A 22,342-nucleotide genomic window follows, 5' to 3' on the forward strand; every position below is an offset into this window, starting at 1 on the left:
TTTTATAGAAAGTTAAACTTCAACCTTGATGAGGCATGAGTTAACCTTATCCAATTGAGCTGAAACTTCACCAATCTCATTTTTTAGCCAGTTGGCAGCTTTAAGGGGGGTCAGCACAAAAAAATCCAACATTGATTTTTTGTAACCACCCTACTATGCAGTCTATGCACCCTATGGCATTTATAATGATGGAAGTGAGCAAATTTTAACATTCTGAGATTATTTGTATCCCGGAAATGTTGCTTTCCAAATTAAAAAGAGTTATTTTTTAAAACAATAATATCGAAATAACTAAAATACTAATACTAATTCTTTTGACCCCTTTTTCAGCCCTTCACCGCCCCCTTGTAGCCTATCACCGCCCCACATTTGCCCTCCTTTGACAAAATTATCACTCACAAATAATTTTGCCTCAAAAATCATAAAAAACCGAATTATTTAATGGCCTATATTTTATAATTTAATGCATAATTAAATAAAATAGCACATATACTTACTAGATATTAGCTAATTATTCAGTTTGCGAGGGTATTTGGGCCAAATTTAAATAGAAAAATTAAAGTAAATTTACTTCCTCTTCTGTTCGTTAAAATTATGGTTTAAAGTCGTTGATTCATACTACATAATATATAAAACCGTTGTGTCATCCCCGAGAAAATATTTCTGTGAAGCCAAATCAGTTGCGATTGTCAATATATTGTTCAAAAATATGCCAGAAGACAAATTAGAATATTTCACGGGACAATAAACGAGAAATAATATCATACGCAAACAACACAAATTCACACAAGCGAAACAAAAACATTTAGAACACGAAATAACCCGAGCGAAAGAATGTTCAATCAAAAAAAAATCCAACTGTCTGTAAACTGAGAGCGGAGTTAGAGTAAAATAGCTTGCGCTAAATTCTTTAAGATAAGTCAAACTATAGTAATAATTACGCAGCAGAACTTGTTTATAAATAAACCGTTTTCGTAAACAGAATAATAATATTATTGAATATATAAAAGAAAAACTTTAATCTTCCCTAACTGGTGTACTTGTATAGACTTCAAGGATTACTACGCATTCCTTCATTAAATTCAGTTTACTATGAAAATTATTGAATTTACAGGGTGTTAAGGGACGTACTTTACAGGGTGTTAAGGGACGTACTTTACTTACTATCAGTGATTTCTGACAATATTTGGAGTAAAAAATGCGAATTAAATTTTGGTCTCCGGTGACTTTATGTTTTTTGTTTTCTTCCACTTGTCGTCACTGGTTACTTCCGAACCCAATCCAACCCCTCACATCGACCCTAGCTGTCCAATACCTACAATTTTTTTTGTTTTTTAGTTTAAAAAAAAAAATCTGCAAAAGGGTTACCGGAGACCTAAATTTCATTTGCATTTTTATTGTTATTCCGTAATCACTGGTCAAAGTAAGTCAGGTACTTAACACCCCGTTTAAAAGAAAAACATAAAATTAAAATGGATTTCTACAAATTAAACGTGTGGGTCTCCAGATAAATAATGTGAAGGAGAAAATTTCCTCCCAACTGGTGTACTATGTAAGGATTACTACGCATTCCGTTACTAACTTCAGTGTAGGTACTAAGCCATGGTACATTCACATCTATCTAACTTCAGTGTACTAAACAATGGTACATTCACACCTATCTAATTCAGTGTACTAAGCCATGGTACATTCACACCTATCTAACTTCAGTATACTAATCAATGGTACGTTCACATCTATCTAATTCAGTGTACTAAGCCAAGGTACATTCACACCTGTCTAAATCGAACATAAAAAAGTTAATTTTTCGAAGAAAATTTATTCTGGAAGCTTTGTGATGACATTATTTATTATATTAAAACACAAATAACTTAACTTTTTGTAATATTTAAATTTTTGTAATACCTGCCCTTAACTGTAAAGCGCCCCCGAGGCGATATCTCACAAAAGCGGGGCTATACAAATTGTCCAGTAAATTAATTAATTAATTAATAACATCTACATGTTTCATGAACGAAGTTCACCTCGTCATACTTACTCCTGATGAGGTGAACTTTGTTCATAAAACATGTAGAGGTTATATATATTAAAGTGATGTAAACAAAGTTATTTGTGTTTTAATATAATAAAAAAATTGGCTCACCTTCCGTTTTTTCGTCTAAATACTGAACTAAAATTGATGAAAACGAAAAAATAAAAAAACACATTTTATTAGACAAATGTTTTATAAATCACCTCACTTTTCTGTCGGTTCATATAAAAATAATTTATAAATAAAAATCACAAAAAATTATTTTAATAACAAATTTTCATATTTTTTTCTCAAATTGCGATCGAAACCTTAAATTTCATAGCTGGTACATTTTAATTATTATACGGTTAACTTCTACATTTGAATGCATAGTTAGATTTTTTTCTAACTTCGTTTAGTTTATATTTCTATGACGGTATTTAAAAAAAATTATACTAATTTTGGTAATATCTGTTCTGTTAAATAACTAAAAACGCCAACTGTTAATTACCTATTGTTACTAGCTCTGTACCGTTTAGGTTACAAACCTGTTAGGTTTATTTAAGTTCGCGTATATTGTATAATCATCTGTATATTTATATAAACTCTTGTGCTGTATTTGCTGTACTAGTGTTAAGAAAAAAAAACATTAATTTTGTATGGTCACCTTTAATTTGAAAGTTTAAAAAATAAAAACTATGACGGTAAGGGTCGGTAAGGACAGGGACGGTAAAAGACACAACAACTTCTACGAGACCATTATGAGCTGTTCCGAAAAACGAAAAAATTGACTCTACGGATAATAGCTTCTTGTTTAAAAAACCGAACAAATTAGCCTGAGGAGTTATTTTCTACGAACCTTGATAAGCACCTTTCTGTAAATTCTTACCTTGGGTTTGTTTGCTAATATGTATATCATTACATTATTTACATTTACTGTGTATCCAATTTAATAACTGCTAAATATTAGTCTATTTCATTATCTATACATTCGTTATCATGCTATTTAAATTTGTTTTCTTCTTACTTTATAAATAAAAACTTTCTTTCTTTTCTTTACCTTACGTATACTGTAATGGCACTACTCCCCAACTCAAGCACGAGAAACGTTTTTCTTTATTGCATTGGGTAGTTACGTTAAAACATTTTATTGTAGTTGGTTTTTAGAACCATAATGTTTGGCTTCTGTAAATCTGTCATATGCATTTATTTCAAATAAAAAATTGCTGTTTTCTCTTGTTGTTTGTTCTACATAATCTTACTATTTTTATATTGAGTATTGTATTTTGATATCAAAATACATTTTGTAAAAAAATTATATATAACCTCACACTTATAGTTTTGTAACACATCGGGATTACTTATTAAAACTTGATAGCAATAAATAAATGAAACTTATTTAAATCATAATAATAATGATAAATTCGGATTATTTGTAAAGTGCCGTGATCGTGGGAAAATCAAAAGTGATTGATTAGAAATAACCCGCATGTATTTGATATAAATATTGTATGAGTACATAAACATACGTAGGTAAAACTACAAAACCATATAAAATAGGGATTGAGTCATAGATAGAGTTTAGCGGCTATTTTCTGACATGCTTCAAAAGATAATCGTTAAAATGTATTTAAGCGGTGTTAAACATGTCAGCATTCAATAATTGAATCAACACATTGATGGAATCTTCTGATAAGCGTTGGTTCCCAGTATTTGGTAAATAGTTACTAGTTCCTACGACCGTCCAACGAGTATCTATAATAATATAATTTTTACATTTTCATACTAAAAACCACGATTTAGTAGGCCCCAAAATTAATTTTCTATTGAATTTAATTGTAACCTTTATATTATCTACATCACTAGGTGTAGCTGTTCTGAGGTAGGTGACAGGAATGTACAATAAAATATTCTTTTTTTTTCAAACACCATTAACATATTTTGTGGCACCATTTTTATTCAAAAATAAATCATGACTTAGTTTTAACCACTCTTTTATTATTTAGGAAAGCAATGTATCGTAAGCAATGCTTACTTCATCAAGGTATACTTAATACTAAATTTTTATTTATTTTTATTTATTTATTTATTTATTTAACGCCCAGAGGGCTTTTACATGTGGGTGGTACAAATTTAATGACAGTATTGAAACATAAGAAAGAAAAGAAAGAAATAATAAAAATAAAATTACATAAGTATATGCGAGAAACAAAATTAAAAATATCAAGAACATAAATTAAAAAATACAGCGATTTGACTGGTTTACAAAAATATAACTTCCATTTAGGAATAGTATTGAAATAGGTCTTTTACATAATCCACAAAATTCGCAAAGTTAATGTTAAATATATCCACATCACCTAAGTATTGGTTTCCCATAGTGTGAAACCGTTGTATTGGGGAGTTCGCAATGTAATTTCGCTTATGTGTGTTGCAGTAGAATAGTGTATTTTGTCGTGTTGTTATTGTAGGTATTCGTAAGTTTATGAGTTGCAGAAGTTCGCAACAGTCGAATTTAGAGTTTAGAATCTTGAATAAAAAAGTTAAATCGTTTATTTTACGCCTGTCTTCCAGTGTGTGTATTTTTAGAGTGTTTAATAAGAAATGATATTGTAAGTCTTCTAGTGGGATATTTAATTTAAAATTTATAAAACGCAGAAATTTTTTTTGTATTCGCTCAATGTTATTAATGTGAATTTTGTAAGAGGGAGACCAAACTACTGAGTTGTATTCAATTATGCTTCTAACTAGAGATATGTATAACAGTTTAATGGCTTGTATGGAGTTAAAGTTTTTAGTTGTTCTTAATACGAAGCCTAGTGTTTTCATGCCTTTGTTTACAATTTGGTGGATATGATTGGCGAAACTTAGTTTTTCATCCAAAATAATTCCGAGATCTCTCATTTCCGTGACTCTTTCTAAAGCTGTATTGTTAATGGAATATTCAAATAAAACAGGATTTTTATTTCTGCAGAAAGTCAGGGTTTTGCATTTGTCTACATTTAAAAACAGATTATTTTGTACGCACCAATCTTTAAACTTATCAATATTTGATTGTAGTATTTGGCAATGATTTACATCAGTTATTTTTTTGTATAGCTTGATGTCATCAGCAAAGAGCAATACCTCGACATCGTCGAAGCAATTTGTTATATCGTTAATGAAAATGAGAAACAAAACGGGACCAAGGTGACTACCTTGCGGTAGGCCACTGGTCGCACAGAAAGCTTTCGATAGCAAAGATTTTATTTTAACAAATAGTTTACGATTAGTTAAATAGCTAGTGAACCATTTTAGCATGTTGTCTCTTACTCCTAGGGCAAATAGTTTTCGGGTTAGTAGTTTATGGGATACTTTGTCGAATGCTTTTGAAAAGTCTGTATATATGCAGTCGACTTGTTTATTTTTTGCAAAAGATTCTAATATAAAGTTTTGAAATATTGTTACGTTAGTTGCGGTTGATCTACCTTTGATAAAACCGTGTTGTTTTTGGTCGATTAGTTTTATTAATTTGGGATAGATTTCATCAAGGACCATTGATTCAAAAAGCTTAGAAAGTACTGACTGTATACAAATGGGGCGATAATTGGTTATGTCAGTGTCGTCTCCTTTTTTGAGGATAGGTGTAATGAAGCTCGATTTCCAGCGGCTTGGAAAATATCCAAGGAACAAGAGGCGGTTGAATAGTACTGTAAGCGGTTTAGATAATGCATTGGAGCATTTTTTAAGGAATATTGGTGGAATGTTGTCTGGGCCAGCAGATTTTTCAGTGTCTAAGGAAAGTAATTTCTGTTCGCAAGATTTTTGTGTGATATGGCAATTTGTTAAGTGTGTGGTATTACTAAATTTGTATTCGGGTATTTTATCATCGGGGGTTTCGTCATCGTATACGTTTTTGAAGAAATCTGAAAAAAGGTTTACAATGTCTTGTGTATTGTTTGCACTGATTCCATTCATTTGCATTATTGGTGGGTAATCCGTGTTTTCATTGTTTATTTTTTTTAGAAATTTCCAGAGATTTTTGGATTTAAAAACATTATTCTCGATGGTAGTTATGTACATTTTGTAGCAATGTTTAGAAAGATCTTTACATTTTTTCCTAGTTTCCCTAAAGTTTATATAATCAGCTATGGATTTGCTTTGTTTGAATTTTTTGTGTTGTCTTTTTTTTTGCTGAAGAGAGGCAGTTAGCTCCGATGAGAACCAAACTGGGTAAGTATACTTTTTCGGCGTGTAAAAAGGTACATAGGATTTAATAGTGTTAGAAAATGTAAAATAAAGTATGTCTAAAGATTTATCAATATTTTCATCACACAAAAAAGACCAGTCTATATTTGAGAGATGGCAGTTAATTGAGTCAAAGTCTGCTCGTTTAAAGTTCAGAGTTTTTTGTTCAGGTTTGGCATCGTTATCACGGGGTATGTTTAATTTCGTGTATAGGGGAGGATGGTGATTGTCGGCAGGTAGGAGCGGATCATTAGACAGTTCTACAGATATTTTAGGGATGTTTGATAGTACCAAGTCTAGTAAGCGATCGTTATTATTATAGATGAAATTGTGCTGGTACAGGTTTAAAAAATTTGCTGTGTCCAAGATTTCTCGTGCCCTGTCATTTTCGCTTTCGTTTGTGATGTAGCCGCTGTCGTTGGATTCCCATTTTAGATTTGGAAGGTTGTAGTCTCCAAGAATAACAAGTTTTGAGTTTGGATATTTTGACAACAGATGTTCAACGTCTTCACAATGGTTTCTGTATGTTTGAATATCGGAGAGTGGTGGTAGGTAGGTGGTTCCAATAATAATTTTTTCCATTCCAGTAGAGATTTGCACAAATAAATGAAGACCCCAAGGCAAGAAGTTGTTAACTTACATTGAAGGCATTCTGAGATATTTAGACTTTTGCGTTTTGCCTTATAATTTTTTATTTGAATGTCATATACAATGTACTGATCCTTCATGGTGTAGTAAACAAACCAAATTTACATTACATCTAGTAATATTAAGTAGTTTTTCAGTCTAAAAGTTAAAATAAACATGTTTTCTACAAAAAAATGTAGTTAACATGTTCATGCCATCTTCAGGGATAGGTGAGGAAGATACAGAATTGAAAGGCAAGAACATGTTAAATGCTTGTTGTTTTATTTAATCAAACAAATTAAACATTTTTTTTATATAAAGTAACTAAATAATAATTATTATTGAAAAGAAAAGGTAGCAGAGCATGTGTCAATTTTTTTTTTGAGACTTAAAAACAAGTTTCATCACATCAAGATGAAACAAGTTTCATCACATTCAGATGCCTTTTTCTTATCATGTTTTTGCATTTCAAATGCAGTTTTATACATATTTACATGAATTTGGTCAAGTCCCACAAGTCTGTCTTAGGCACACCAAACGACAAGTTGAAATCCTCTGTAAAGATCCTAGTGTAACGATTCAACCAAACAGGGGCATACTCTTTTTCTCCACAAAACATATTATAGAGCTCATACAGTTTTGGGATTGACAAATCGGATGCGAGGTACAATTTAAGAGGATTTTTGTTCCTGGAATAATGCGAAGCTTCTGCAGGGAACATATTGATGTGTTCTGTTACTTCTTTAAGCTGGTTATCCGGTGTTTTGTTAGGCCTCGTGCAATGGCGACCTCTGTGACTTACTGCTGGTGATGAAACTCATGCAGCTACTTTTCTCCTCAAAATACCTAATCTGCCTCTACCTATTTGGTAAATGGATTGTAAGGCTGGTTTGCAAACTTGTTCATTATTTCCTTGTATTGAAACAGAGTACGTAATATTGCAGGATCGTTTGGCCGAAGTGATCCTGGCTATATTTTTAATATTCATCGATCTCAATAACAAAGTTGATTGGGCTTCTGAATGTAGTGAATAAAACTCTAGAAAGAGTTTTTGCCTAACTTCGGCATTAAATCTTGAATTACATTTCAATCTGCAGTTGCTACCACAAAGATTTTCTTCCAGTTTTGGTGTTTTAGCAGGTTTAAGGCTTTTTTTATAATTAACATAAGAATCACCTCTCATCCTAGCGTCCCGCGCTATTTCTCTTGCTACTCTTTTTAGTGCCTGAAAATAATACACACATTCATATCAGTTAGCGAACAGTCAAAAATGATTTTTTTTTAAGTTAATCTTAAATTATATACCTAGGTACAGCAAGACAAATTACCTTCTAAATGACTGTTTTCTATATTAGAAACGTTTAAATTGTTTTCAATTTCGCTTTCAGCGTCCTCAGTATATTGTCCTACACTGCTTTCCACAGCAAGAGCTGCATCTGAAAATAATAATTTAATCTTCATTACATGCAAACCAGTAAAATAAAATTCAATTCAAGTTATAAAGCCTTATCCTCACCAGTTTGATTTAAAGTATTGAGTATCTCATCTTGTTGTACGTATTCCAAAATTATATCTCCTGTACCAGTGGTAGTAGCGATATACTCTAGACTACTCTGATTATCTTCTGAAAATACAAAGTACAATAAAATAATCATTTTTAGTTCAATGTTCAAAAGAATTTAGTGTCACAATAAAGTATTTTTAAGTTTACCTTCCATTAACATGACATTATGTTGAGGTATTCCTAATAATATCCCAAACTCAACACCATTCAAAGAGTCTTGAACACTTTCTGAAACGAAATATTGTAAAGCATTAATGAAGGAATTCAAAACATAAGAAAACATAAAAGAATATTCAGAGTCACAGAGTAAAACATTTTTTTGCATTTACCATCCATTAAAATTACATTATTTAGAGGTATTTCTAAATGCTTCTCAGGTTGTACTAAATTAGTGGACTCTTGAACACTTCCCGAAACAAATTAATAAGCATTACAATAAAAAATTGTTGACTTTTAGACAGAAAAACACCAAAACAAAATGATTCACCCATTTTCAAACTACTTTAAGGATAAATTAAGATGAACGATAATGTTTTATACAGCTTACCTGATTCCCTGATCAATTTTTGACACATCTTCACCATTTTTTCACCTCTGGAACTCATTTTCGATGATTTTTAAATAAAAAACACGCACTGCAAAACTTTTTAAAACCACCAAGGTAAACGTCAAAGTGAGTGAATAACATGTTAACCATAAAAATCTAAACCAATGTAGATGGGAAGAAGTTGTTAATTACAGAATTACGGCAAGAACTTGCTAACTTAGTAGTTAACAAGTTCTTGCCCTGATTTAATCAACTTATTGTCACAGAAACACGTAGTTAACATGTTCATCACATTGATTTAAGCATGTTCTTGCCGTTTTTAAGCTCTGGCATGGTGTTCATTGGAAAGAGCGTATGCGAATTAGTTTAGAGAGCATTCTAACTCATTTTTTACGAAAATGTAAGTTAACAACTTCTTGCCTTGGGGTCTTCAAATGTTCAATGTTGTTGTTTTTCGTCGGTAACTTCCTAGATGAGTACTTTCGTTTAATTGCTATTAAAACACCTCCACCTCTTGACTTTGAACTTGATCTGGCATTTCTGTCACAACGAAAAATTTTGTAGTTAGCAAGTCCAAGTTCAGATGATTTTATTGCAGAGTCAAGCCAGGTTTCCGTAAGTGCATATACGTCATGATGATGGGACGGAAGAGCTGCGTGTAGATCGTCTAGTTTTGTTCGTAGTCCACGGATGTTTTGGTAGTATATTTTCAGTTTAGTTATACTCGGTTTTTTGGATGGATGTTGACTATTTTAGGTGACGAATTTATATACTTTATAGTTATGTCCGTTTCTCCATTGGCTTTACGTTTTTCAAGTTCTGTCCGTAAGTCCATTAGGTGCTTTTGCTGTGCTGGGGTCGAGTCAGAGTAAATGCGTACATTATTCTTTAAGAGATGTTTTTTTCCTTGTAGTATTCTAGCTGTCTGGGAGTCTTCAAACTGGATTTTAATTGGTCTTGGCTTGTTATTATTATTATTACCAAATCGGTAAACTTTAATAATTTTATTTTTTGCAGGTATATCTATATTGGAAATTATTTCCGTTACTGCAGTTTGGTCATCCAAGATTTTGTCAGTAGCTGTTACCTTTGCACTTTCAGGTACATTGCACAAAATTATATTTTTCGACCTCTCCGTAATTTCGTTCATTTCGTGGATTACCTCACAGATATTAATATTGTTTTGAGATGGAATAATTTTTTGAATATCTTTGTATGCCCGCAGTTCTCCTTCCAAGGCACCAGTTTTGGCAGCTACCGCTGCCGACATGCTGCCAATTGCTGCTAAGATTTCGCATGCTATGGGTGTAATTTTAGCGATTTGGTCCTTGTTGAACTTATTTCCAGGGTCAAGAAGCACTTTGTTTATGGCGTTGACTGCCCTTTCTGCATTTGAGATATATGATTGGACATCCATTGTATATTATTATTTTTTATTATATAAATAATTGAACTCCGTTTCAGGACCACTGAAATTAAAAACTAAAAAAAAAAAAAATGAAACTAAATTACAACAATAGACTTAAAAGATATAAATAGCTGGGAGGGAATGAGAAGGGAAGAGAGGGAGGGGGGTGGGACACTTTTGATTATAATATAATAATGGAATAGAGGTGTTACATTGTAATGTTAATGGTATTCATTTAGAATAACTGGAAATCTTAGAAATTAGAAAGATTGCAAAGAAGAGTTTAAACAGCATTAACATTTTTTTAAATGACCCTTTATTAAATATGTCCCATTACCATTTCCCCCGCCTCCCTCCTTCCCCTCTTCACTGCTCATGGCATTGCTTAAGAAACTTGTTGGTTTCCTAAACAATAAAAAAGTGGTTAAAACTATGTGATTATTTATTTAAAAATTTTAATTGTATTATTGAATAGGTATATAAAATAAAACAAATAAGAATGGAGTTTTATAAATTAAACTTGATAACAATAAAAAATGAGTCATATAATTTAGCATACCTACGTATCTTTTAATAATAACGAATAATAGTTATATTCCTTCGCTTACGAATAGAATACGGATAGTTTAAAAGTTAAGAGCCTGCAATCTCATTTTTAACTGAATTACGAATAATTTGATATATTTTCTCGGTAAGTTTTCTCAGTGATCTATCATAAATAATTACTATGCAATCAGAGCAAGAGGTTTCATTGGCAATATACTCGTATAATCTCTAGTCCAGATTCAAAATCTACCGCTCAGTGGGTTTTTGTCCATGTTATTTGCGGCTAAGTTAGGTAATAGTTTACAAATTATTTGTTAGAGTTGAAACGTAGCGGGACCAAGCAAACAAATAATACAGACAAAATTATTATAAGTAGTGGTCAAGTCCAAGGATTATAGACCATAGAATTGAAATGTAGTTGCTATGAGAATAAATATCATCGTCCAGTTATTACAACATTCTTTATCTTTAACTTTGAATGTGTGTAATCGTACAGAAAAAGGTTAAGACATAAAAAAATCGTGTTGAATCGAGTTTATTGAAAATCTAGACTTATAAAAAAAGTTCGTGATTTTAGGATTCGAAAAAATAACAAACAGCATCTGAGAATACATTTTTCTTGAGACAATATTTACCTACCCGAGACACATCCGAACAATAGATAACATTATTGAAGCCCGAGAAATTGATTGAACATCTGTGTTTTCCATTTATTTTCTTTATCTCAATTCTATATCCCATTTATTCAAGGTTCCCAGATGAATAAATTCTCATTTTCTCTGGATAAATAATACCTGAAAGGATTTGATATTATTTACCAGAGAGAACTTACCTCATTTACTCTTTGTGTTTCTACGGAAAATATTCTTTTAACACCGTCTCAAGAATTTAAACGAAATTTTGACTTTGTCTTTTGCTTACCTTATCCACATTAAACGTAATGACGTCATTTTCTAAGGAGACCAAATTGAATAAGTGTAGGTCAAAGATAATAGAATTGTATTATCTTTGTCTAGGAAGAGTGTAGATGTTAATAGTTGACTGAGCGTAGCGAAGTCCTGTTTTAACTCGAAAGCTTTCCATTTCGTCTGTCCGTAAATTGTTTTATGTTCCGTGTCCAATCAATCCTGTCAAGATGGCAGTCTAGTTAGATAGTACCTCTTTACGCCACCAAAGTTCGCATGAGCGTTACGAGTTGTCAAATCGGAATAATCAACATTATGCAAGGTCTATAGACTCCCACTAGTTCGTATAGTGTTCACAGAACAACTAGTGTAGAGTAGATTTTAAGTTTTTTTTTGTATTTGGCAATTCACCCTAAAAAGAGTTCTTTTTGTTATAAGATAATTCGAAGATACTAGAAATGTGGATACTTTAAAAGCATTTTCTATTTGATTTTGGTATTTATTTAATTAATTTATATTTATGTTCTTTAATTGGTGTGTTTAGGAAAGGAAAAGCAACTCTTATGTTGGGCGGTACAAAACTACAAGGATTTGATCAGAATTTATCTTCCAAAATGTGATTCGTATGAGACAGATTGATAAGCGTAAATAGGTTTCGAATAATGTAAATCCAATAAGAAAAGTGTGATCAGGATATATTGAAGGCAATACAAGAATGCTCTCAGACAAGTATATTTAGTTTAAGGGTATGAGAGCTTTTAGAGTTTTTATTTTGGACCTGAATTCTGTTGAGCTTATTATGCATCTTAGTTCCGGAAGACAGGAGCGACCGACAGGAAAGCCTGGAGGAGCTTTGTCCCCGTCCGAATAGATGAGATGAAAGACGAGATGAAAAGAGACGGGGAAGAAAGTTAAAACAAATAAAATTTTATCACTTTGAACCTTTAGAAAATGCGTATCGTAAAAATGCTATAAGGTACGTACTTACCTAAATAAATTATTTAAAAAATAAATAATTATTCTGAGGCCACATTTACAGCATTAAGGTACTAAATATATTTGTTTTAAATGTTTAAAATTTAAATTTATAAACACTCATTGAATGAATATAATAACTAATACCAAATCCCCTATAATATTAATAATAACTCCACCTTCTGAGATTTCCAATACAATATGATGGCAACATGCTACACTAGCGCCTCCTAGCGGCGTAAGTTTTGGGCCACGCTTTTAGTTTAGGTTTAGTAGATTTTATGTGCGTATGTGATAAATTATTTATTTTAAGTTAAAAAATTATAGAAATCGAAAAAAAAGAAAATTAGGTACGATTTTACCGCTTTTTGCTAATACGTAAAAAATATTAAAGTGGCTCTTATCTCAGTCTTTGATGGATAAGAAATTTAATAAAATAATTATGTAATTGGGTTTCACTTTGTACGTAATCAAGAACATTTTATTTGATAGGATTTAACGAAATCATATTTTATTTCACCAACTAAGCTGTCAATGTTTTTTGCATCGTTAAAACGACTACTTTTTCTAAACTAACTAACTAACCATCACGCCTTTTTTCCGCAGGGGTAAGCAGAGAGGACGGACCGCCCAAACAACTTGGTCTTGGCACACAATCATTACCTCATTCACATTCATACATCGTCTCATACATACTGTTCTATTATTCTAACTATTGACATGGCCCGACTCAAGTATCTGATTCACGTGGTCGTGTTTTTCTTGTTTGTAAATTCGTAAAGTGCTCACACAGATAATAGTTGGGTCATTTTTTATATATTATGTTTTATTAATATTGATCGAAATACAAATTAGAAAAAGCAAACATTGCCACCAAATACTAAATATATTTAATTTGCCGCCATTGAAAGCAATGTCAAAGTCGATATGCTACACTAGCGCCTCTAGCGGTCAGCGTTGTCGTATTATTAATATCATAGATATGGCGTAATATTAACGATTTCCACGAAAACAATAATTTCGCGGGGTTACAAAATAAGCTATGTTTGTGACATCCGGCGATAAATCCTAAAACTACTGCCTGCTGCAAACCTTTTTGAACCGAACTACAGAAATGATTTCGGTAGCAGCGCACAGATGGCGGTAAAAAGAAACACTTTTTAAAGGTACAAAATTCGGGAAGTTGTTATGAAAATGTTCCAGAAGATGGCTCTATACCAGTAAATTGTTTAAAAAAAATCTGAAGTGCATTTTTAGAAAAAAGAACACATTTTGAATTGAAATTGCAATTTATACAAAACACATACCTGATCATCATCCAATATCTGCAATTTACTGGCAGGAAACGTCTCGATCCACACATCCACAATGTTTTCAACTTGGTCTGCTTCTTCCGTTGGTTGGGGACTTACTTGAATGTGCTTCCGTCCAAGCACCACTATCTCCCCTCCATCTAATTCCTCTCCTCTCCAGGCACCACACTGAGTTCCAACTGTTCTGTCAGTTGACGAAGGATCATCACTTAATTTACGCTTTCTAGCTTCAAGAAAATTAGAAACTTCCAGATCATTTAAATCAGATTCAACAAGAGATTCCTTTACTTTAGTATCGTCTGCGATAACCACCAAACTATCAGACAAAACACTCTTCTCGATATTTAGGCTATTCATTTTAGTTTTCCCAATATCAATCTTTGAAGAAAAATATGAAACCGGAAGCGATATTTTATTGTTAATCAATTTATGTTGAATTATACTACGAGTTTTACGAATAAGGGTGTCTTTAGTAAATGATATTGATCTTAAATTATTTTTAACGCGAAAAGGGGAACACAGTAAAAATGTTTTAACGGATTTTAACTCAAACTTCACCTGTAAACAGAAAATAAACAAGTTATAATATTTAAATATAAGTTAAAATATAAATTAAACATATTGTGCAAGTTTTATGTAGTGTCATTGGCATTATTTAGTGTTTATTGAAATATATATTTTAGTTTACAAGGCAACTGCCGTTAAAAATATAATTTATAATGTTATTATAAAGAAGTGTAAGGCAATGCTGATGTTTACATACTCACAAAACTGCGGAAGACACGCTCACACATGACAAGAGAGAAAATTAAGTGTATCAATTTGTTTTTAAGAGTTCGTATTCAATTTACAAACCGGCAAAGCAAACTGATGACCGATAACTTAACTCACTGACAACAAGAAAGTAAGGTTATGTTTCAAAACACGAAAGCATTAACATTTTGACAGCTGTTACCAGATTGCCATAAACACAAATACATTTTCCTCACATCGTGTTTTTTTTACCCGGCAAGTTTATTACCGGGGTTAATACTTTTTTTTATTGCATTATCGAAATGAACCTATCGCTCATGTTTACTTATTTATGGACCTAATTAGTCCTGGATAGAGCATAAGCGCGATTTTATATGAGCGGCGTTGAAGGCAAATCTACGGTCAGGGGAAATTGCATGACAGCCATCTTCTATGACAAACTTTTGAAATGATTTGTATGCAAAGTGGTATAATGAACTATTTTACTTTTATTTTTTGTATTGTTAATGCAATTGTATGTTTTTTGGGGTATTTGACGAGACAGGAAATTGGATATGTCATTAAAATATTTCACTAGGTTTTGGCATTTTTCATAATAGTTCGCTCTCACCCCGCAGCTCCAAATTTTTCTCGGATAGTTCCGTCCAGGGCTTATTAGGTCCAGTGTTTATTTAAATTGTATATTAGAGAGTATTTGTTTATGGTAATATCAAATTCCCTATACTATTATTATTTATAGAGTATTAGGCAATACGGGTAATGTACCTACATAGATTGTTCATAAAAACTAAAAACGAACACATTAGTGACAGAGGTGTTATATTTTTTAATTAATTTCTCATCCGTCAGACGTTGTCTATGTGTTTTTTTGATGTCATAAAAATTACTGTACCTTTTGATAATTATTAAGATTTTTTTACAAGAGATGATTTATTAAGCAAATTAGTAGAGATGTGCCGATTATGACTTTCGCCGACTAGCCGACTAGCCGATTAGTCGGTTGTAATAAGACCGACTAGTCGGCTAAGCCGATTACGGTTTCGGGGATAGTTCTAGGTACCCTGAAATGTCGCGCATGGCCAAAGTGTACCTCTGCTGTCCCGCAAGTTCTGTTTACAGTGAGAGGCTGTTCTCAGAGGCCGGAAACATATATGAAACAAAAAGAAATCGATTGCTACCAGAAAGGGCAGAAGCTTTAGTCTTCTTACATCATAATTTACCCTTAATTAAAAAAATATAAGTAAGTTATAAAAAATATAAGGAGATTATGATATTTTTGGTTGTCACAATTGTGACTTTGATTTGATTAGATTATGTAGGTATGGTTATAAGAAATATGTTTTTTTCATTTTTTTTGTTTTTATCAAACAGTTCATGTTTAGAATTTTTGGATATATGTATATAATATATACATATATTACTGTGCATCTTGTACATACAATCTTGATTTAATACATATAACTGAGTTTGTCAATTTAAAAAATCTACTTTTTATTTTAATAATAAGAAATACTTATAAATGTTCATTGAAGATAAGAAGATATTATGTTGTTTTTTATGTTAATTAGGATAGATACTAATTTTGTTCAATAAATGTCATAATTATGTTTTCTTTACAAGCAAGTAATTTTAAAAACTGATTACCAAAGGAAAGATTGCTTTACATTTTTTAATGTATAAGGGTCATTCCGCCGTTTCGTTCAAATCGCATGTTCTTGCAAAAAAGTCATATGAAAAATAATGTTTTTCAAGAAAGTTTTATTGGAAAATGTAGTTATTTAAAAAAGGAAAAAGTAGTATTTACCGGATTAGGCATTTGTTACTTAATAACTTTATGGTATACAAAAAACATGCTAAAATCTCATTACCTTCCCCGTGTAAATGAGGGACCGGTAAATTGATCAATAAATAAGAACATTTTACACTAGTAAAATCACTACATTCATTAATCGACCTGAATGTACAACTAATTTTGCATATTTATTGGTGTTTAATTTATTTTTAAAGTTACTGTATCATAGAAAGAATTGAGATTTTGTTTTTGTCCAGAAAAAATCGCTGTCGTCTTCCGCCAAAGCGGTAATTAAAATTGTGACCGTGTTTGTCACTGTTCGTCAGCTGTACCCGACCCCGCGCCTCCGTTACTAATCAGTGTACCGCTATATCTGGACGGGGGAGGACGTGCGTCGCTGAATAAAGAAATATCTGCGATCTCCGTGCTCGAAAACGACTTTGTCACCGACCAGGCATCATTACCTTCCAGCATTTTTTGAAGTAAGTACATGTTTTAAAAATTCGAATCATGAACCTATAAACTATAATTAGTCGGACTATTTTTTATTGAAACATAAAGATTTGTAATGTCATTATTAAGCGAGTTATTAAGGAAAGATTGTCAAAACCTCATTACCCTCCGTCTCATTACCTTTCGTATCGTAAAATTTTTTGCCGGATGGTAATTTAGAGGTGTGGACGGTAATGATAAATTTGTAAGGGTTATTTTTACGTGCATCTGGGACCATGTTTGGGGGTTCATAAAAGTTAATATTATCAATAAAAGCAGTTTCTTGCGTTCTAGCGTCGGACAATTTCAGTTTTGGTGAAATACATATTTTCGTGTTATCTATTTACTGATATGGAAAAACAATCTGTTAAAATTTTTATTTGAAAATCGATTTTTTTATTCAATGATATAATTATAATTATTCAAATGTAAACGAATAATATATTAAACAAATGGTTCAACTATTCCCCTACAGTCACAATTATTTTCATTACTTATCTTCATTACTTCAGTTGTCTATTAAAACAGATGAATTTTTACAAAATTTCAAGTTTCTAAACAAATCCAGATTTGAACAAAAATCTATATAAAGGGCATTATTAAGAGTCCAACGCAAATTTCTTGATTAAAAAACCATATCATTACTGTTAGATTTTAAATCATTTAGGGAAAAAAATATTAAACAAAGATATAAAAGTAGTGTAACAATTTTTGGGCTCTCCTGTAAAAGTAACGAAATTGAAATTATCCATATTTGTTATTCAACTTCTCACTTGATCCGATACTTATGATAATTTTTCTTTATTATTTGTTACAGGCTAAACACCATAATCCACAATGGCAAAGTTAAATAAAAAACTGAAAAAAGAAGAAAAGTTATCCAAGGACAGGCTGCGTAAGCAACAAAAATATGCTGAGATTAAAAACAATCCGGAACTGTACAGTCTTCAGAAAGCGAAAGAAAAAAAAAGATACTTAATGCGAAAAGCGCAAAAAAAGATTTGCAGCATTGAAGATATGAGTGAAAGAGCCCAGAGAGAGCAAAGCCTCAGCTGTTTTAGTTGCCAACACAGCAATCTGTTATGTAAGCACAGCAAACATCTGGGAGTACTGAATGTAGAAAATGACGAAGCCTGTATAGATGTCACAGTTGACATGAATATTGAAAACTTAAGCCTACAAATTGACTCGCCTACTATTTTCAATAATATTGATGACAATATGCTATTGAGCGAATTCGACGGCTCCATGTTTTTGGACGATACTATTGCTTCAACGCCAGAGCCTGCTAAAACTATAGAAAAGAAATGTAAAGTGAAAATATTCTCAAACGTCCCGTTCGACTATCAGCATTATTCCCTTTATAAAAATAGTACGCAAGAATTCAATCCTTTCGATCAATGTGAGTTCGAGAAGTTCATCCGATCCCTAAGAGTAGAATATCCTGATTTCGATGAATCAAAACAGCAGTCCCCCAAAACTGTGGAACTCCCACATATGGACATTGACGAGGAAACCAACAAAGAGGATAAGGAGGCGCCATTCAAATACTACTTAGATGACTGGATAATGGTTCAATATAAAATAACTAACACGACACATCATTTCATTGGGAAAATTATTGGAAAACATGAGTACACACTAGAGTACAAAGTAATTTTTTTGAAAAAAGCTCAAGGGAATTCCAAAAAAATTGTCTGGCCAACAATTAGTGACGACGATTTCATTTTGGAATCACAAATTCTTCAGCGCTTGCAAGATCCAGATGAGAATGAAAGAGGACAATTCACTTTCAAAAATTTGCCGAACTTTGATTTGAAATAGTTTTCCAGCAAAAACTTTCACAAGAATGATCTCAAGTTCCTTAAATATTATGTTCCTATTTAGATGTAAGACCTTTATCTTGTACTTATTAGTTACATATGTTGTGTTTGTTTTAAGTATCTCTGATTTTATTTTAAACTGCATTTCAATTGACTTCTGATTTTTTCTTATTTTTAATTATTATTTTTATTATTTCTATTTTTCAAATATTACAATGTTTGCTTAGGAATGTGAAAATTTTGTATTTCTTGTGTACAAACCTACTTAAAACGTAATTATAAAGAATTTGACTATTCCTTATAATTTCTGGGTAAGTAGTATAATAGGAAAATTTTAGTTGTGTTGGGTTTGATGTTCCAGCTGCCTTTTCTTAATTTGTATTTTGATATTTTTTTCCATTATTTTTTAACAATTCATACAGATATTGCAAAAGCATAAGTAAGCAGAACTGATTACGTATGAAAAAATGTATTTCTTGTCTCCAATGTTCAAAAGTCTGAATAAAGCATTTAGTTTTTCACTATAATAGGTTTTTCTTCTTTTTCCTAATCCGCTCACCACGTCAAATGATACTTAGCATGATTTGAAATCTATTTTATTATTCAATTTCTATTCAAATTTCATTATTCACAGACATTTTAAGAACCTTAAACATGTTCACTACCATCTATTAATATTTCATTACCAAACTTCATTACCATCCAAATTTTTAAATGACCATCCAACAGTTTTTCATTACCATCCACACCTCCATTACCTTCCATCAATTTTCTTCGAATCCAAGTGTCGCACAAAGGTGCCCTTTTCACTTTTATACATCTGATAGGTACGGGAACCCATTTCTATAAAAATATATAGTAAAAAGGCAAAAAAAAAAAAATCCGCGGAAACAGGCAAATTTGAACGAAACGGCGGAATGACCCATAAGACTGATTATAAAAAAAATATATATTTATAATCAAGGTTTTTATTTCATGTAGTTCCCCCGCATTCATATTATTGAGAAATACATACAACGTAAGAAGCCGGATAGTCGGCGCTCTTTGCCGATTAGTCGCCGACTAATCGCCGACTACAATAGTGGCCGGATAGTCGGCTTTACCGACTAGTCGCCGACTAGTCGGAACATCTCTACAAATTAGTAAAGTCGTTTTCATAATTATTTTCGTAGTAAAGGAATCTACACACCTAATTCACAGCAGGTAGCAGGTAAAATAATATTGTGGAATGTGTTGCAAAGTGCTCTCCGGGCTCGCTTTATGACGGGGAAATGATTACGTTAATACTCCATGGCTTCCCGCCGCGCGCCATCACAGTTAGTTGGGACGCTACGACTCTTCTGTTCATTTTTATTTTCATTTTTGTACCTTGTTTTGACAAGCGAGTCGTAGATAAGTTGAAAAGTTAGTTGTAACAGGTGGCACAAAAATCATGTTATAATAATTAATTATTTTTATTTACGAAGTTAGTACATTAGGAAATCAAGTTGGGACTTTTGCGTCCGCTTGTATTCCTTCTAGAATACTTAAGAACACAGTTATTTGTATTATTATTCCATCGTGATTTTGTATTTATAATGATGCGCAAATCACAACCCACCATGAAGAAAACAGAATAATAAGTATTTTATAAGAGGCTAGTTTAATTATCAAATTGAAGATATATTTTGTGTCTAATTCTTTTTTGTTATTGGTGAATTTAAAAGAGAATGAGAGTGACGAAGCAGATACATTCTATACCCATACAAGTATCATTTTCCTTTTGAAATGCGAACATAATTGATATGAATCTAACATTTTGGTTTTGAAAACGTCCTCTAATATTAGTAGTAAAATGATTGCCTAGCAATATATGTCATACTTTGAAGATTTTGTGCTCGATTAATTTGGGAGGTAGGTATCGCTACCGCCGCTCCGTTAACCATTCATTGAACAACAGACACCTCTGCCATAGTGGTCCGGCTGCCCGGGTCCATGGGGGTGAGGATTGACTAGGTCTTGGCGGCGGATGCGTCTCCACACCGACTGTGCAGCGGGCCGGATTTGGAGAGACTGGTTGAAGGAGATATTTTTACCTCTCCAGCAGAACTCTCTGGGCAGATCGCCTTGCACCGAAGTGGGAGGGATGAATTCAAATGTCCGTCTCTCCTGGACACTCTGACCCCCAGATTCCTACAGCTCATACTTTTTTTCCTTCCGAGATTTTACGCTCCTTCCTTTCCTTTAAACACCTTCCAAACAGCATCCTATTTATGAGGGGAGTTATTTTCTCAGGGCATCCTGTGTAGAGCTAAAAAAAATTATAATATTTTCATTATTGAAGACAATATTACCGATTTCTAAACGAAAATCTGAAACAGAAAAATCAGAAAAGGATACGGTCACATCTAGGACTCGTATTCATTCTAGACTTGCAGAAAAGTCAATAGATGTCGCACATAAAAAATAAAAATAATAAGATAGGTTTATCTAAAAAGACGCTGTCTAGATTGCATTTAGTTCGGGTTGAATCTTGCGATCATACATAAAGATAGTTGCCAGTAAAAATGTGCGGTGAAAAAATGAAGACAATGTTGGCAGTTCTTATTCGAAGTATGATACAGTTAAAAGTGACCGAGGTGGATAGGGTCCCATTAGCTCAGTTGATAGAGCGGTGTCCTGGAAAGACAAGGGTCCTGGGTTCGAGTCCTAGATGTGACCGTATCCTTTTCTGATTTTTCTGTTTCAGATTTTCGTTTAGAAATCGCTAATATTGTCTTCAATAATTAAATATTACAATTTGAGGTTTTACTCAATAAAGTTATCCCGAAAAATGAATATAATATGTTCAACATATTAATTGTCGGTACCCACGGTACCTTACTTGTTTTATAATTTGGTAACTTTTCCTTCCCGGTGAAAATGACAAGACTATTACTAGATTTATAAAGAAAAGGCAGTGCAGCCAAGTCAACGGACCTCGACGCAATCGTGCACTTGTTTTTTGCCGTTTGTTTTGAGCTTTTATAATTTCGTTCCGAGATGAAGTTTTTATGTATTCATAAAAGCTAAAACCTTCTTTCATTGCTTTTATTAGAAACTCTTTCCTACTTGCTATCCTAGACTTTAACTTTGTGATGTAATATATTTTTTATTATTATTACAATTAATTATATAATTAGTTAATATTATAATTAAGTCCACACAGTGATTTCAAACCAATACCAACTCTAATCTATGACCAACAAAATCTCTAAAATAACTACTGAAAAGAGCCATTTTTATCTGAAACTGCGCAAGAGTCCCGACTGCTCTCAATTGTTTGGATCAAGTGAGACTATGGCATCCCCAATTGGGAAATTTTTTGAGGCTGAAGGTAG

The 22,342-nt window shown here is 32.3% G+C and overlaps 1 protein-coding gene across 2 annotated transcripts in view; it reads right to left on the reverse strand.

Moving 5' to 3' along the window:
• Positions 1–15,038, reverse strand: part of LOC149424418 (pseudouridylate synthase RPUSD2-like) — a 567,139-nt gene extending 552,101 nt beyond the window's left edge. Inside the window, exons 1-2 of one of the 2 annotated variants that reach the window (XM_089651541.1) lie at positions 14,891–15,038; positions 14,118–14,681 (exon numbers count right to left, since the gene is read on the reverse strand). In XM_089651541.1, the coding sequence (XP_089507667.1) occupies positions 14,118–14,681; positions 14,891–14,917 (591 nt within the window). In that variant the 5' untranslated portion in view covers positions 14,918–15,038. Of the gene's footprint in view, positions 1–14,117; positions 14,682–14,886 lie in introns of both variants that reach the window. The other variant, XM_089651542.1, reaches the window with a different exon arrangement.
• Between the last annotated feature and the right edge of the window lie 7,304 nt (positions 15,039–22,342).

This window comes from Hesperophylax consimilis, chromosome 4 (assembly GCF_061612785.1).
Source record: "Hesperophylax consimilis isolate HC1 chromosome 4, BYU_Hcon_1.0, whole genome shotgun sequence".
NCBI lineage: Eukaryota > Metazoa > Arthropoda > Insecta > Trichoptera > Limnephilidae > Hesperophylax > Hesperophylax consimilis.